At 38.8% G+C, this 14,290-nt stretch overlaps 3 protein-coding genes across 5 annotated transcripts in view; 2 read left to right on the top strand and 1 right to left on the bottom strand.

The window, feature by feature from the left end:
• Positions 1 to 397: 397 nt before the first annotated feature.
• Positions 398 to 3,749, bottom strand: polr2e (RNA polymerase II subunit E). Its single transcript, XM_022759266.1, has 8 exons — positions 3,572 to 3,749; positions 2,955 to 3,129; positions 1,924 to 2,039; positions 1,683 to 1,763; positions 1,503 to 1,561; positions 1,304 to 1,382; positions 755 to 827; positions 398 to 560 (listed from the first exon to the last, which is right to left on the bottom strand). Exons 1-7 carry the CDS (start codon positions 3,626 to 3,628, stop codon positions 762 to 764), a joined length of 633 nt encoding a protein of 210 aa, XP_022614987.1. The 5' UTR covers positions 3,629 to 3,749; the 3' UTR covers positions 398 to 560; positions 755 to 761.
• Positions 3,750 to 3,975: 226 nt separating this feature from the next.
• Positions 3,976 to 8,439, top strand: LOC111231965 (phospholipid hydroperoxide glutathione peroxidase, mitochondrial-like). 2 transcript variants are annotated; one of them, XM_022759267.1, is made up of 7 exons: positions 3,976 to 4,116; positions 6,292 to 6,386; positions 6,490 to 6,634; positions 7,015 to 7,166; positions 7,382 to 7,406; positions 7,650 to 7,709; positions 8,070 to 8,439. In XM_022759267.1, exons 1-7 carry the CDS (start codon positions 4,051 to 4,053, stop codon positions 8,100 to 8,102), a joined length of 576 nt encoding a protein of 191 aa, XP_022614988.1. In that variant the 5' UTR covers positions 3,976 to 4,050; the 3' UTR covers positions 8,103 to 8,439. The 2 variants fall into 2 exon arrangements, with proteins under 2 accessions (XP_022614988.1, XP_022614989.1); XM_022759268.1 differs by lacking the exon at positions 3,976 to 4,116 and adding an exon at positions 5,646 to 5,948.
• Positions 8,440 to 10,015: 1,576 nt separating this feature from the next.
• Positions 10,016 to 14,290, top strand: part of pip5k1c (phosphatidylinositol-4-phosphate 5-kinase type 1 gamma) — a 43,557-nt gene continuing 39,282 nt past the window's right edge. For both annotated transcript variants that reach the window (XM_022759258.1, XM_022759257.1), the window contains exon 1: positions 10,016 to 10,356. In XM_022759258.1, coding sequence (XP_022614979.1) covers positions 10,224 to 10,356 — 133 coding nt within the window. In that variant the 5' untranslated portion in view covers positions 10,016 to 10,223. The remainder of the gene's footprint in view (positions 10,357 to 14,290) is intronic.

Raw genomic sequence — 14,290 nt, 5'->3', positions numbered from 1 at the left:
GATATGTTTGTATTTTACAGGCCAGAGTAAATACAAATGGGGAACAGTTACCTTAACCTGGGTAGGAACAAAATACCCAGAGTGAGTTTAGTTACTACCAATGGCGGCAAATCTCAGTGACAGAGCATTCGCTACCTGGTACTGGAGGAAGTTTACTATAGTGGGTGGTAACTTTGCATTTTGATGTGAGGGAGAACAGACAGCTAGCCCTAAAAGCGTCAGTCCACTGCAGGTGCAGCATGGCTTTCAAAAGGAAAAAAAAGGTAGGCATCTAAAATCATTATAGCCTGATGTAGAATTATGAAATTGGTTTTCCCTGCTTTAAGTTAAATATTTGTTTTTACATGCAAAGGGTAAGATTACATGAACTGAATCAATTCAAGGAAACAATATTTAGTTTCATTTTAAATCATTTATTTTACAAAATCCGTAACAACATCAAATATTTAAATCTAAACAAAACAAGTCACAAAGAAGGGTAATCCACTGATGGGTGATGAAAGATGTAACATCTTCAATTTCCTTCACTGGTCCTCCTAAATGTTGATCCAGAAGAACATCTAGAAATAAGACATTTTATTTTATTTAAAGCATCTACACACTCATACTACACACATTTGTTTTGGCTGATTAGATCTGTTGTCTTGACTAAGTTGGCACATACAGTGTTCGATGTATCTATGAGGCTAATATAACATGCTGAATTAGATGAATGACAGTCTCAACCTAAACACATTTATTCCATATAACATACCTGTCTGTCACTGGACCAGTCTGTATGTGATGTACCTCCCAGCTGTTTCACTAGGCCTGATGATCTTTACTACCTGGAAAGGTTTAGGAAAAACATCAGAATTTTAGGCTGGATTCTGGCACAATTCACACCGCTGACAGTTAAATGAGTTACGACTGAACACTTGGAACACAAAGTCTGTTCCAAATCTTCTTGTGTTTGCATACTTACACACATTTATTCAAATAGTTTGTGCTTATTAGAAAATTACATGCAAATACTGTCAGTGTGTCTTCAGTAGGAAGTATTGTTCATTATAACATGGGTCTTATTTTTTGTAGTTTGTGAAGTTTAGTTATTCATATCAGTGGTGCTAACACTGTATTCACCAAATTAATTACTGATATCTGGGAATACAAACAACATCACAACAGCAAAGAAAAAAAAAAACCTGTTAAGACCTGTTAACATCAGGTTTTTGTCTGCAACGGAAAAGGGTACAATCAGCATTCACACTCAGGTCAAATGACTCTGCAGTAGATGCAGGTAATTATCAGCTAGATGTCTTACCTGTCCTCTTTTTAAGCCAAAGTAGCGAGCCACAGGGTCCCCAGCCTGGATCCTCGGCAACTGACTCTCTTTTAATTTACTGAGGTAAAAATGTTAAGGAAGGACAACAAATGCATATTTTCTTTAAGACTATTATAAAGAGAGTAGATACAGCTCAATTGTGGTCTTTAGGCAGATCAACTGCAATTTTAAAGGATACTATCTTGCCAGAAGTTCAGTCACTTCCTCTTTTGTCATAACAATGTGCTCTGGAACAAGCTGAAAAACAAAAAAAGAAATGCATTAAACACAAAAATATCCCTGAGGCAGAGCCTGTAAGATCAATTTGAAATATACAGTCGATGGGATAATACAGTGGACTCATTAGTATGTTGTTTACCTCATGCTCTGTGATGTTAATAAGCAGCTCCTGCTGTAGGAACTGCTCCAATATGTATTTGGGCGCCATGTCAACTAGAGACTGTAAGGAGACATTTCCATATATGTTTTTGCCAAGAGACCAATATACACACAGAGAGAAGTCAAATAACCACAAGACAGTCACAGCGTAATCAAGAGACATGCCTTTTCCTTTTCATCAAAGAAATGTTTTGTTAGCATTACTTTCATCTGACATTTACCTGTTTGGCTGAGGGTGTCATGCCCATCTGAACAACAATGATGGCTCGTGTGATGTTCTCTTCCTGCATCCTTTGACAGTACATCTTAATCGTTTTGATTCCCACCTTGGGCTCCTCTGAAAAGTGAGGAAAAAAATCATTTCATATTATCACAAAGATGCATGTGTCGTACAAAATAAACATAATGTCAATGTTCAAAGTTTTAATCTCAAGAAAAGATAAGGTGCATTCGACTTAATGCAGCACTGACTTAAAGTGAGGCATGCTGGTTTGAAATTTTGCTGTTCTCTGGGTACCACCTCTGTGATGACAGCTTTGCCCTAATAAGCTTAAGGCTCCACTGACACATATGAAGTGTTCTATGTTTTCATGCTAATAACTTTAGATCCTTATCTCCTATTTATTTGATCATCTCCTTATGGCAGCTCATTTTTTACATAAGGACACAAATACTATAGTTTTCATTTCCAGCAAGAAAGCTGTAAAACAGTTTAGTTCAAGAGTTTGTTATTGTAAAAGAAGTAATACCCTGGCAAGTTAGATATTTAACCCTTAGATTTATTTTATTTTCACCCTCCTGATGAAATGGTGGCACTTGCTTTTTTAATTGTATTGACAGGAAATTATAAAAACTGTTATCTCTCACCTTCACTCATCATCCTATTTGTTTTCATAGAACATCACTTAGATTTAATTCCACGTGTCAAAAGACTGATGTAAACTTGTGTCTAGGCATAGTCTGACACATTGAGATTAACACTCATATTTAAAAAAAAAAACAAAAACAAAACAAAAAAAACAGAACAGCTGTGCATTCTGCATGATCGGCCATTGTTGTGAGTTTACTGATGCAACAGGAAGTAGAATGTGTCCAACATGGCGGCAGGCTGTTTATACACCACCCCTGCAGTCACTGGCAGTTCACGTCGACCATCAGGTCATTCGAAGTCGAAAACGAACCCAGCTATAGTATGCGGGGCTGGATGGTTGGATGTAAGGTGTTTAGTATCTAATATTGGATGTGCACATACCGGGAAAGAAAACAAACATCTGGTCGGTGGGGTCATCGTTGTGTGCCACCAGCACAGTGAGGTCTGTGCGTCTGGGCCGACCCTCGCTGGGTTTATCTCCAAACTGGCTCTTGAACTCGTCCAGTGTCTGGTCCAACTCGTCCTGTGTCACCAGGTAGCCCCGATCATGGCACAGCTGAGAGCACGGAGGTGAGGCCATAAAGTCAGTGAGTTTACGAGAAAAATCATATTAATTTAACAGTTAACTAGAACAAACTAGAGGATGTTGACCACTTCTAACAACGACTACAATGCGATGTATGTTTTCCATTATTTTCGTTTCAACAACTCTCAGGCTTCGCAGTCTGAGAGTAGTGCTTCCTGAAAAACTCAGCTGAAAGTCTCTCTAGCTGTACCTGTACAAACAAGTACTGTTCTTAAGCTCCCAGTAAACCACACTGACAAAATCTGTTATGTAAACACGCGGCTTGACGGAACACTGGCAACAAACTACCTCACACTGGCGATAAAACCAACAAAAACCCGAGTGTTCAACATGACAGAGCGGAGCTGCTGTTTAACTTGAGCTACACGCTAAGCTAGCAAGCTAAAACAAAAAACACTCAAACCCAACGGACCTGCATAATGGTTTTGCGAATCTTCCATAGCCTGTATGTTTCCTCTTCGTCATCCATTTCGTCTCAAATGTTCCTCTTTTTTAAAAAATTTATCTAAATATATATATTTTTTGTTTAATTTATCACTCTCCTCCTCCTCCAGCAGACGACGCGACGCACGTTTTCGTTTACCGACGCAGCTTGATGACGCGTACTGACTGGTAGTGCATGGGTGGAGTTTGACAAAAAGCTACATTAATAATAATAATGATTAATAATAATAATAATAATAATAATAATAATAATAATAATAATAATAGTAGTAGTAGTAGTAGTAGTCATAATAATGATAGCAATAGTAATTAATAACCTAGCAGCGTTGTATTGACTGGCTCTGATCCCCCACCGGCCACCGCTGTTTCACCGCAAACTGCAGGGCGGAGCTTGCAGCTACAATTTGGCTTTAGATCTGTATAAATGTGTCCTCTGTTCTAACAAAAATGAGACCATTACACGTGTTTTTCATATTTGGAGCTGTGGCAAGCAGCGGAGTACTCCTGGCGATGGTACTGTACTTTGTTTTATCCACAACGGTAACGTAACCCAAACGGTATTTGACGTGCGGTGCGGGTGTTATTTCCATTTTGCCTCACCGTGGTGGCTGTGATATGCTATTATCAACCATTCATTCATAGATTCTGCATATTAGCAATAATAAGCTAAGTGAATCTTTTTAGAGCACATATTTGACTGGTGAAGTTGTCGTCCGAATTGACATTTACTACAGTGTTACTGTTGCTCCTCCACGATTTGCATAACACGTCCTATTGTTGGCCTGTGGGAGCACGATTATAAACACTGCGTACACAGGCAGTGGACTTTAATTTGAGTCTGCGTATTATTTCACTGAATGTGTCGGGGTGGGAAGAGTAGTACAAAGGTACAAGCAGCACTCCTCTGTCTGGCTGCTGGTGTCAGCTGATCAAAGCTTATCAGTCTGAAACACAGCAACAGGCAGTGTCATTTTAAAGGTTTTATAACACAAGGCCATGTCAGCACGTTTCTGTTACAGCTGAAATTGTATTACTTCAGTGGGCAAAGTTTATTTCAGCTTATCAGTATCCTATAGCAACAAAATCTTACAAATCATCAGTGGTGGAAAAAGATATTCAGGTTTAGGTAATGGGTTATTAAAGTAAAAGAAATGACACCAAGCTATGAAGTAGGAGTAACATTTTAAGGTAGCAAAAGTATAAGTAAAAATTAGGCAAGTAACATTTTAATTAGTAGTATCTGTTAATATGTACAGAGCACTAAATAGCACAGTATTTTTCTCTGACATATGGTGGAATAAGATATGACAGCCTAAATTGAAAGTACTGAAATGCAGTATAAATATGTCATAGTTGTATATACATACAGTACTGGAGTAAATTTACTGAAAACTGTTTTAACAAATATACAATTACTTCCTGAACATAATGACTGCTCAGTCTTATCATGGAAAATCAAGATTGTACTGCCGATAGAAATCGCATCTTCCCTTTCTGACAATAGAACATCTAAAATATTTATTATTTTCCTTCTCAAAACATATTAAATTTGTCATTTTGATAACATATCTTTCTAGCTAGTTTAATGTCTGTTTTGAATCACACAGTAGGCTATCTGTAAGTATTTAATTAAATATATATATATTTTGGTTGGTACTCTGGTTTGTTATTATTTATCAATGCAAAGCCATAAAGCAATTTTTCTGTGCAGACTTGCCAGACTTGGCCTGAAACAAACTTTAGTACCAATTTTCTAACTGTTTAAAACACTAAAACACTTGTTTTCCCTCATTATGATTATTTGGTTGAATGAACAAATGTTTTTGGCTTTTGTCATAGTGAGACTTAGGGGGTTATGTGTGCTGCAAATCATGCCAATTCACTGATGTAACTTTTTGTTTTTCGTCCTGATATTAAGCACATTATGTAATGGGTTTATGCATTTCTTCAGACTGCTGCTCTTTGCCCTGGCCACATGGTGTTCAGCCTCCCATGGCCCAATTATTTGCTTTTATAAGGAGTCATCAGTCTTCATGAGTTTATGATAATGATGTGAACTGTGGACTACAGCACATGTGCATTTCTGATGTGGAACAGCAGAGAGGGACCTATTGGAGAATCGGAGCCTATCAATTCTGTTAATGATCACATGGTCCCTTTACATGAGGACACTGGACACTGAGCTTCCTCAGTAGTGGGATTGTGGTTCAACAGATAGGGTGTAGCTGAAGCCACTGAGTGGTTTAGAGATTTGATCGCTCTCTGCCTTCAGAGGACCTTACTGAAGGGCAGTCATGCGCCTGATAGGGTCCACTGTCCTTTTCTCTGTCCTGCTGCAGGCTTTGGTAAGAAAAAATGACATTTGGACTGAAACACTGGTTTATATTAAAGGACTGATGCTTTTTTTTGTAGAATGTCATATTTTCTTTTTAATTTAATTAATCAGTGGAATAAGATCTATCAAATGTTTGTAAACTGTGTAATGATTTGGAGCCAGAAAAAATTCAACCCCTTTTTAAGGATGAAATGCTTGTATTTCAGTGCTCCATCCTTGTTATCTAATACTCATGCAGCAGGATAGAAGTGTTAATGTTGGCTCATCTGTTATACAAACAAACCTGATTGTGCAGTTTGGAAATTAGCTCCTATCATTGAATTCTTTTTTTTACCCCTCTTTCTCCCAAACAGTCTGCCCCGACAGAGGACTGGCAGACGGCCACGTCTATTTATGACTTCTCAGCAACAGATATTGATGGCAATGAGGTTTCCCTAGACAGATACAGGTAAATCTATGCATGATATATCCTCTTCCTAAATTTTCTGCAGTGTCCCATTACATGTCCACCAGCACTAAAACATTATGGATGTGTATCTTTGTGTTTACAGGGGGGATGTTGTCATCATCACCAATGTTGCCTCTAAATGAGGTAAAACCCCAGTAAACTACTCTCAGTTTGCTCAGATGCACGCCAAGTACGCTGAGAGAGGTTTACGCATCCTTGCCTTCCCCTCAAACCAGTTTGGGAACCAGGTACACTGACACAGGAGTGTTTTGTTAAAGCAGCATGATAGGACAGACCTGAGAGTGCACTCTGAACATTTTACATTATGTAAATGTGACAAAACGAATTATAAAACAATCTACATGAGACTTTACAGTCTGCTCTTTACTGATAAAGATGGAACAGTTTATTCACAAAATACTTTATAACTATGATATTTATGGTGCATTCAAGGGAAAAGCAACATCATACTGTAGTAAATGAAATCAACAGCATTGATTTAGTAGTTTTCTCATTTTAGAATGACACTTGTTATATGTATAATTTGATATACTGTATATCTACTCTAAGGTCAAGGCCTGACTAGTACTCACGTCTTTTGTCATTTCGCACTTGTTTTACCTTGAAGGAGCCTGGCAATGAATCTCAGATCAAACAGTTTGCCCAGTCTTACAACGCTCAGTTTGACATGTTCAGTAAGATCAACGTGAACGGGGCCAATGCTCACCCTCTGTGGAAGTGGCTGAAGGAGCAGCCCAACGGGAGAGGCTTCCTTGGAAAGTAAGTGGCGAGCATGTGAATCGCTGAACACTGGGGCAAAGAGATGGGGTGGCACTTATCTTTATTATGAAACAAAGGCTTGTGTGGGCAAGTTTGTGTATTTACACTGTAATGACATGACACTTTGACACAAACTGGTAAATATGTTTTTGATTGAATGAAAGTGTTCACACACTGATTATTTTCTAACATATGATTTACTTTCATTCCTGCAGTAGTATCAAGTGGAACTTCACTAAGGTAAATATTAATTATCAGTAATTATATTCTATGTACAGTATTTAGAGTTGATAAAGCAAACAGTTCATTGTCTATGCTTGTAATCAGTGCTAATATGGTGCCCTCTTTCTACAGTATAGCATGTTTGATGGTATAGAATAATTATTTGAAGGAACCCATAAGCGATTTTCATGATTTCCTTTATTCTAAAAGTAAAATAGTTAATTTTGTTTATAATGATTTTCCTATTCTCTCCCTCTTCAGTTTTTAATCAATAGAGAGGGGCAGGTGGTGAAGAGATATGGACCCCTGGATGATCCAAGTGTATGTACAAGCATCTGCCATTACTACACTTAGTTAGATCTTGACTGTTGTCCACTTGTATATGCGTTTTCTTTTTTTCTTTTTTAGCTTTTTTTTTATCTGGCTAGATATAACATTGTGTACAGATGGAAATTCTGTTAAAGCAAAAATGATGAATTGAAAATTTAAATGAATAAACAAAACACCAAGATTAAGAGAAGGCATACTTTTGGATTTAAACTGGAGTTGAGAGAGAGAACTGCACGCTACTATAGCTGTAACTGCAAATACTGTGTGTTGTTACGTCTCTCCAGGTGTTATTAATACACTTTCATTACGACATGCAGTAGATGCCAACTTCTACTCTTGCTTTCTTTCCAGGTGGTGGAGAAGGACCTCCCCCAATACCTTTAAACTCCTAATGGATGACTGACACCTTGCTAGCTGATTCTCTACCCATTTTGTCTTTCCATCGTCCTTTCCCCTCTTTTCGTTGCCTCTCCGAGCATCAGTGGATATAGTTTGGATCCAACCCCAGACCAGTGACGGTCTGCTCAAAAACCCGCATGTCGGACAGGGCAGACCTGATGAAAATGGCGTGCAAACCTCCTGGGAGGATAACCAAGCTTATATTCATTAGTTTCTCTGGAGAAAAGGAGAGAGGATCCCTCAATCCATCATATACACTTGTAGTAGAGTAATCCATGGCATTGTTTTCTTAATAAAATGCACTAAGATTTTGTTTGAATTATGTTTTGTCTGGAATGTTTATTGTCAATCAGCTAACCATTGGGATTTTTCAAGTGGTGCTAGTGTTGCTCATAGAATAGTAGTAGATTTTCATGTGTACAACAGTTTTTCATGCATCTTTGTATGAAAGTGACTCAAGATCCATTTCTGTCAAACTGAAAAATGTGAGTGTGTGTTAGTCAGAAAATCCTTAACAAGTGAGCACGAGAGCTTAAAATGAAACTGGGATTTGTCCTGGGTAGAAAAATGTATAATATTAACATTCTTATCTATTGGACATTGGATTTGTAGTACAGCAACTCAATACTTAGATGACAGGCACAGATATGATTTGTAGATATCATTTTACCTGTGGGGAGGAAAATATTGTCACATGTCTAGTCTAGAGATGGATGTAGAAACAATGATTAATCCCTTAGACTATCCCACACAAACCTCGATCAGTGGTTCCCAACCTGGGGGTTAGGACCCTACAAAGAGTAACAACATTAATCTCAGGGATTGCCAGGTGAGTAAAAGGATGGGAAATAAAACAATATTCTGCTATGCAAAAATATTAATTTCACTTTTTTTTTTTAATTTTGTGATATTCTGAAGAGAAAATCACTTACTGAATTGCTCAAAATTCAAGGGATGTCATGGAGACATGATTTAGGATTAATGGATCACAAGCAAATACAAATAAAGTGGGGAACCCCTGGCCTTTATAAGACTATAAACAAATACAGATGCCTCTTGATAATTCCATGATAGTTTTTTTTTTTGTTGTTGCTTTGTGTCCACAAGGATGGTGGAAGCAAATAGCAGTATGATGTTTTAGTCAAACTGCTGTTATATCACACCAAGGATTGTATGATGAGTTCTTATAATACCATTGGTTCACGGCCTTTAAACATTGTCAGCAAACAAGCCAATATTAACAGTGTTATCAGCACTTTAATTAAGGGAAAACTACTTTTGCTTCTGAGCCAGAAACCTAATTAATTCAGCCAAAGGGAAGCATCCAATATAGTATAAGTAGATATGATATATTTAGGATGCTGGGGTTTAGTACCAATGGTGATTAGTGAGGGCGTAGGCCTGTCTGCTTTGCATGGGCACCAGTTAAATCAAGATCAAAATGCAAAGGGTGGAATGAGAACCTGAGGAAACGGTGTGGTTCTTAATAGAACCTATTTAATAAGATTGTTATTTTGATTGGGTTTTCAGATCTGAAAACATCAAGATGTGATACTAGCAGAAATGCAACATAACATGATGTAAATAGTCAATTTTGACTTAAATGGTTTCTATTCTCAACTTTTCCTTTACTTTCCTGTTGTTTGAAACAGGAATACAGCGATGCACGTCAAAAGGGGATACTGATTCACCACAAGGAAATGTCACTGTCATGTGTCCACTCCCACTCCATCAGTTCAGGCTGACCTCTGAATGTGATTCAGAGCATCAAAGCGGACACACTCAGCTTTCTGCTGCAGTTCCCTCAGCCTCCTGCAGAGGGAGCCACAGCGCCTGGCAGCACAAAACCAGGCAGCAGCAGCTCTGTAGCAGCAGCAAGTGCGGTGCGGTCGACCTGAGAGGAGCGGAGAGGAGAGGGCTCCGTGCCGCCGTCGTAAGGAAACATCGCACAGATGAAGGGACCGTCGCGAATTACTATCACATATTCTTCCGTTTGACTATTGTTACATATCAGACAACACATTCCTCCTTCATCCCAGCGGGGTAGCACCGTCGCCGTGGGTCTATCATTCGGAGGGCTTTCCTGTTTTTCCTCCGGGAGGCTGAATGGAAGCAGCAGCCGAGGGAGCGGTCGGGCTGTCGGAGGCCAGGGACGGGAGCCCGCTATCCGGGGCCGCAGCATCCGATGATGCGGACACCGTCGTTGGAGTTAGCTACGGGATGGACGCCGCAGACATGGGTACGTTGTCACCTGTCATATAATCCCTTTCCGCCATTAATGGGAATTTCATCATCCTCATATCCATTTTCATTTAAGTGTCTGATGCTACCGCTGTGACCAAAAGTCCCGACTCATCTTTGCTAGCAAGGAATTGGTAAGCTAGGCTAGTAGCTAACTTAGCTGAATGGATGAGGAGAGCAGGTGAAGTTAGGACCTATAGATACTGTATATGTCACCGTATGATATGTATTGTACATTCGTGTAGGCACAGTCGTGACTAGTCAGTAACGCAACAACCCGAGGATAGGAGAGAAATAGACAGATGTTTGAAAGACAAATATAAAGCATGGTAGAGCTGTAAATATTAACTGCCATATAGGAACAGCCAGGGGTGTAGCTACGATTTCTTACCACCTCTTCCACAGGAAGAATATTCCTCTAGGTCCCCCTCCCCTGTTTTCAAAAAAACAATATGTAGATTTTAAGGCACCATGACTTATCACCACCTGTCACCGCCAGGCTGTAGAAAAACGTTATATATATATATTTTTGCAGAAATCATTAACGCTTTAATGTGGGCTTTCCATTTGGCACCATCTTGGCAGTTACTGGAGTCAGAAAATGCAACATTTGGCAAGGAGCAGGACTGATGAAGAAACAGCAGCCACCATGGCTGACTGAGACAGGCTGAGACACCTGGCACATAGACATTCATTTTTTATTTTATTTCAAGGGTGTTTTTTTTTTCAAACTGACACTAAGGCACATGTTAGAAGACGTGAATTAGACCTTTTTCTCAGTAGACATTTTGAGTTGTCACAGAGACAGAGGGAAACGCACAGGTGTTGCTAATAACATTAATTATGGCTCTGTTTTATTCAAGTGTCCCAGTAAGCCATGACAGTGAGCCAGCATGAGCAATACCAGGTGCCTGAAACTGAAGCAGCTAAATGAAATTCATCCATCATTCATTTTATAATCTACACCTGTACTTTTCCTACTGTGGCATGTCAAAATGTCTTCTGTGAAACAGACATGTTGTAAATCAGGCCATGGTTAAGATTAGACACATACCTGAAACATTTATTAAAGCAGGCATTACTTGTTTTTAACAGTGTCTCCCTTTACAGTTTTGTGTAATGAGTGAATAACTGTTTGCTGCTTTGTCACTGCTGTGTTGTGGCTGATTGTGTCATAACGTTACAGGCTGAATTTATTGTGTGTGTATCAGTGATGAGACATGAGGGAGGTGTGCTAAAATATAAGTACCCTCCTCTCCAATGTCTTTTAATCTGTTGTAAATTATTCCAGGAGGATGGAGCAGTATATGTGAAGGCAGGCTTTCTAAGTGCTTCAGGAATTTTGTGTTTGTGTTTGAGTTTGTCAAGATTTAAGAGAAGTTAGATTAAACAATTGGACTAGTTTAATGAATAAAGAAAATTATGCTCTTTTCCGACATAGAGAGAAGGTTGTTACAAAACTTGTGTAGAGATGTAGAATTAGACTCATGCATAGGCTATAGATCCATTAATTATAGAAAATTCATCTGCACAAATCTCTATCTGCAGAATCTGTAAAAACAGGCTTGTCAAGTTCACCTGTATTCTGTAGGCCAGTTGAAGCTGGTTGTAAATGAGAGTTTGTCATATCAAATCCGCTTTGACAGACCCGTCCTTTACAGGTTTTCATCAGGAATTTTGATTTGAATGCATTTAAAACAAATTTTAGATTAACAGCACTGTCAGGAGGCGGTTAAAGGCAAGTTGTAGTTGTCCAGTAGCTAAGCTAATAGATGGAGCATTATAGTATATATATAAGACTGCATCATCAACATAGAGATGTGTTCTCCTATGTAAATGACACAGCATTATTTAATATAGCTTAGTGGCGACTTTAAAGTATACTATTGGATGTGGTTATGTCTGCAAATGCATGTATGTGTTTCTTTAAGTATATGTTGGGCTCTTGAGTCTAACAGCTATCAGTCATGCTGCATTAACTGGAGTTTTCATTGTCCCTGGTGTGAAAGGTGCTCAGAAGGCCTACCTCCACACAGAACAGACTAATGAACCAATGGCTGTCTGGTGATTGTTAATTGTCGAGCTTAGCTGTATCAGAGGATAGAAAAATGGAAGCAGGGTGCCTTTGGCTGCAGATGCCTTTTTTTCTAGCATGCTTGATGGCGCGTGCCTCATGCACCTGGGGCAATTTCACAAGTGTGTGCCTGCTCAGTCAGTCAACCTTCACATGCAGTGGAAAACATGGCCTTACTGGGGAGAGAGTGAGATTGCATGTGCAGATATACAGCGCTGAACAGATCCATTATTGAGTACCACTGCCAAATGTTTTCAGGTTGATGGTTTACAAACAGTTAGCATTCACCTGTCTGTGCTGTATTTTGAGCCACTGGACATTGGCTGTGAGAGCATTAAAATATAATGTTTACAACAGAGGGCAACTCTTCATAGTATGATGTGACATGTTTATTCATTATTCATCTGTGGATCGGCTAATGCTGTGGGTTGAGCTGGTTTTAAATATTCCTCAGGCTGCTCTGATATGCTATTAATGCAGCATTTAATAATTGCTTAAGAAATCCCATTAAATTAAAAGCCAGTCTAGTTGATACCTCGCAACAAGTTGTCCAGTGAAACAAATGAGGATTTTATTCTGTTTCCAAAGATACCTGATGTGTCACTATGCAAAATAGACAGAAAAACACACATTTTCTAATACAACCTTTTCTAAACAGCTATTAGATACACACACATAAATCTTGTAGGTCGAAACATCTGCTATAAAGTAAACAGTATTCCTGTTTTGTAGCAGAGTAAATAAACAGACTACTGCTGTAAATCTGTGTGATTTCACTCATTAGTATCAGTCAGTAGCATGTTACTTACTGACCAAAGCAGCCGTGGATGTCTCTGAAATACATGACTGCTTGAACGGAGATAAGATCAACATGCAAAACTTATTATATTACTTACATATACACTGTTGCTCATAAAGTTGGAATAAAATATTTTTTTTTACCTCTTTCCATGAAATGATTGTGACAATGTGATTTATTTCAGTTCACCTGGGTAATTGGGACACATAATGTAATCATTGCACCTGGTCAAAAGTGATTACTGATGCATTTGAATATGAATAAACAGAGGATTATGTCTGAAAACAAAATTATTCCAACTTTATGGGCAACAGTGTATTTTAAAATGCATCACTAAAGGTCTGCTGGAGTCAACCCTCTTAAACTGTGTTCTTTTTCTCACTATTTTAATCAAGGAATAAAGGCTATCACATTCTTAATGTCATAATGATATCAAACATCAAACACCAACAACAATGAATGTGCAACCACATCAGCTTCCAGCTAGTGATAGTATCAGACACTGCACTGCTCTATCATAGTTTCTGTCACTATTTGACTTAATTAGTCTTTCATCGTGCCATTTGTAGGATGATTGTATCTGAATATCCACCACAATTTTGAAGGTGAACCTGCTTTTAAGTTGTCAGTGTTATTCTTTTCATTGCTGATATTGTGTCTGTCGTCTGATACAGAGCTTTTGTAGGTTAAGCTAGTTTGTCTGATAAGCCGTGCAGCAGGGGTTGGTGTGGATCACACCATGACTCCCATGCAACATCTGTCAGTGAAGGGTCTTAAAGAGATAGTCCATTAACAGCTAGCTGAAAACTGTTTAAACCAGGGATTGTGTTAGTTTCTATGACAGTGTAATGACAATGTAGTATTGGCGCTGCTCAATGGGAATGAATGCAAATGTCAGCTGCAAGAGTCCAGCTTGATTCTTACTGACTAGATGCTAGATGTTTTGCACAAGATGTGGAATTGCTCAACGGAGAGCTTGGTTAACGTCAGAGCCTGCGTGTGTGTAATTGCAGACTGCAGCCTTCAGCTCAGCTGCTCTGAATGTATGAATACAACAAT

This window comes from Seriola dumerili, unplaced genomic scaffold, assembly GCF_002260705.1.
Source record: "Seriola dumerili isolate Sdu_G_001 unplaced genomic scaffold, Sdu_1.0 BDQW01000321.1, whole genome shotgun sequence".
NCBI classification, from domain to species: domain Eukaryota; kingdom Metazoa; phylum Chordata; class Actinopteri; order Carangiformes; family Carangidae; genus Seriola; species Seriola dumerili.
The sequence above is the reverse complement of the archived record's forward strand: the minus strand, read 5'-3'. Positions and strand labels throughout refer to the sequence as shown.

Bases quoted from the DNA above. Each gene is read 5' to 3' on its own strand.
- polr2e (XM_022759266.1), bottom strand. From the start codon at position 3,628: ATGGATGACGAAGAGGAAACATACAGGCTATGGAAGATTCGCAAAACC. The intron at 3,130-3,571 runs GTCCGTTGGGTT...CCGTGCTCTCAG, and splicing joins TTCGCAAAACCATTATGCAG to CTGTGCCATGATCGGGGCTA. The intron at 2,040-2,954 runs GTATGTGCACAT...CTCACTTTTCAG, and splicing joins GATGTTTGTTTTCTTTCCCG to AGGAGCCCAAGGTGGGAATC.